The following is a 1,609-nucleotide window of genomic DNA, read 5'->3' as shown; positions in this document are numbered from 1 at the left end:
TAGCCGAATCCAAGACAAGACCAGGACTAGCCGAAGTCAAAGACAAGACCAGGACTAGCAGAGTCCAAGACAAGACCAGGACAAGCAGAGTCCAAGACAAGACCAGGACTAGCCGAGTCCAAGACCAAGAAAAGACCAGGACTAGCTGGGTCCAAGATAAGACCAGGACTGGCCGAATCCAAGACAAGACCAGGACTGGCCGAATCCAAGACAAGACCAGGACTAGCCGAATCCAAGACAAGACCAGGACTAGCCGAAGTCAAAGACAAGACCAGGGCTAGCCGAGTCCAAGATAAGACCAGGACTAGCCGAATCCAAGTATACCAAAAGCGGGGACTGTCCCCGGAAACCGGGGACGTTGGGTCACCCTAGCCTTTGCACACCCGGGGCGTGACGCATAAACAACCCAGAAACCCAGTTCTCTCTTTTAGTTTTTGATTAAAGTGGCTCATCTTTCTCCTGCAGCTTTGAGAAGATGATCAGCGGCATGTATCTGGGAGAACTCGCTCGGCTGCTGCTGGTGAAGCTGGCGGAGGACCAGCTGCTGTTTGGGGGACGGACGTCGGAGACCCTGCGGACCCCGGGGACATTTGAGACAAAGTTCATCTCCGAGATTGAGGAGTAAGTTTCAGACGAGTCTCATTGGTCTTTTCCACCAGGGCTAACCAGGTTCTGGTTTAGTGCCAGTTCGGTGCTGGTTCTACTCGCCAGTTCTCTAAGAACCAGCTGGATCTTCGCCAGCCTGAGAGCCAGCAGACCGTTGGTGTCCTCCCCAGACCACGGTGGTTCTGGTTTCCCATCCATGTCCGAAGCTAACATTATCAGCTCGGTTCTTATGTCTAGACCAGCGCTGAGTTGGAACCCGTGTTCTTGGCCCAGAACCAGGTTTATTTGTGTGGAAAAGCAAAGAACCGGTTGGATCTTTGGCACTGAACCCGAACCAGCACCAGAACTGCCTTGGTGGAAAAAGACCTATCAGGCAAGGGGAAGAGCCGGCTGGTTCTTAGATAACCCGCGAGTAGAACCCGCACCAGAACCAGAACCAGAACCTGGTTAGCCTTGGTGGAAAAGACATACCTCTCTCTCTCTGTCTCTATGTGTCTCTGGTTCAGGCGGGACGGCGGTCTGGAAAACACCCGGAGTATTCTGACCCAGTTGGGATTGAAAGCGGACTCTGTGGACCACGGCGTCGTACGGCTGGTCTGCGCCGCCGTCTCCTCGCGCTCCGCCGATCTCTGCGCCGCCGCCCTGGCAACCATCGCCAACCGCATCCGTTCCAACCGCGGGCTGGACCACCTGAAGACCACCGTGGGGGTGGACGGGACAGTCTACAGAAAACACCCCAGGTAAGCACCGAGGGACACACAGACGCAGTGAGAGGGACGTTTATCAAGATGTTCTCCCACATACCTGTCCACCTGTATGTCCACCTGTATGTCCACCTGTATGTCCACCTGTATGTCCACCTGTATGTCCAGACTACACCTGGTGGCTGAGGCTGCCCGGTACCTTCAAAATAAAAGCACTAAAACCCTCCCTCTTCTCCCTCCTCCTCCCTCCCTCCTCTTCTCTCCTCCTCCTCCCTCCCTCCTCTCCTCCCTCCTCCCTC

The 1,609-nt window shown here is 55.2% G+C and overlaps 1 protein-coding gene across 1 annotated transcript in view; it reads left to right on the top strand.

The window, feature by feature from the left end:
- LOC117955483 (hexokinase-4-like) overlaps positions 1-1,363 on the top strand; it is a 4,936-nt gene extending 3,573 nt beyond the window's left edge. Inside the window, exons 4-5 of the mRNA XM_034890009.1 lie at positions 466-621; positions 1,113-1,363. Of these exons, the coding sequence (XP_034745900.1) occupies positions 466-621; positions 1,113-1,350 (394 nt within the window). The 3' untranslated portion in view covers positions 1,351-1,363. The remainder of the gene's footprint in view (positions 1-465; positions 622-1,112) is intronic.
- Positions 1,364-1,609: the final 246 nt, after the last annotated feature.

The sequence above is a fragment of the Etheostoma cragini genome, chromosome 13, assembly GCF_013103735.1.
Source record: "Etheostoma cragini isolate CJK2018 chromosome 13, CSU_Ecrag_1.0, whole genome shotgun sequence".
NCBI lineage: Eukaryota > Metazoa > Chordata > Actinopteri > Perciformes > Percidae > Etheostoma > Etheostoma cragini.
The sequence above is the reverse complement of the archived record's forward strand: the minus strand, read 5'-3'. Positions and strand labels throughout refer to the sequence as shown.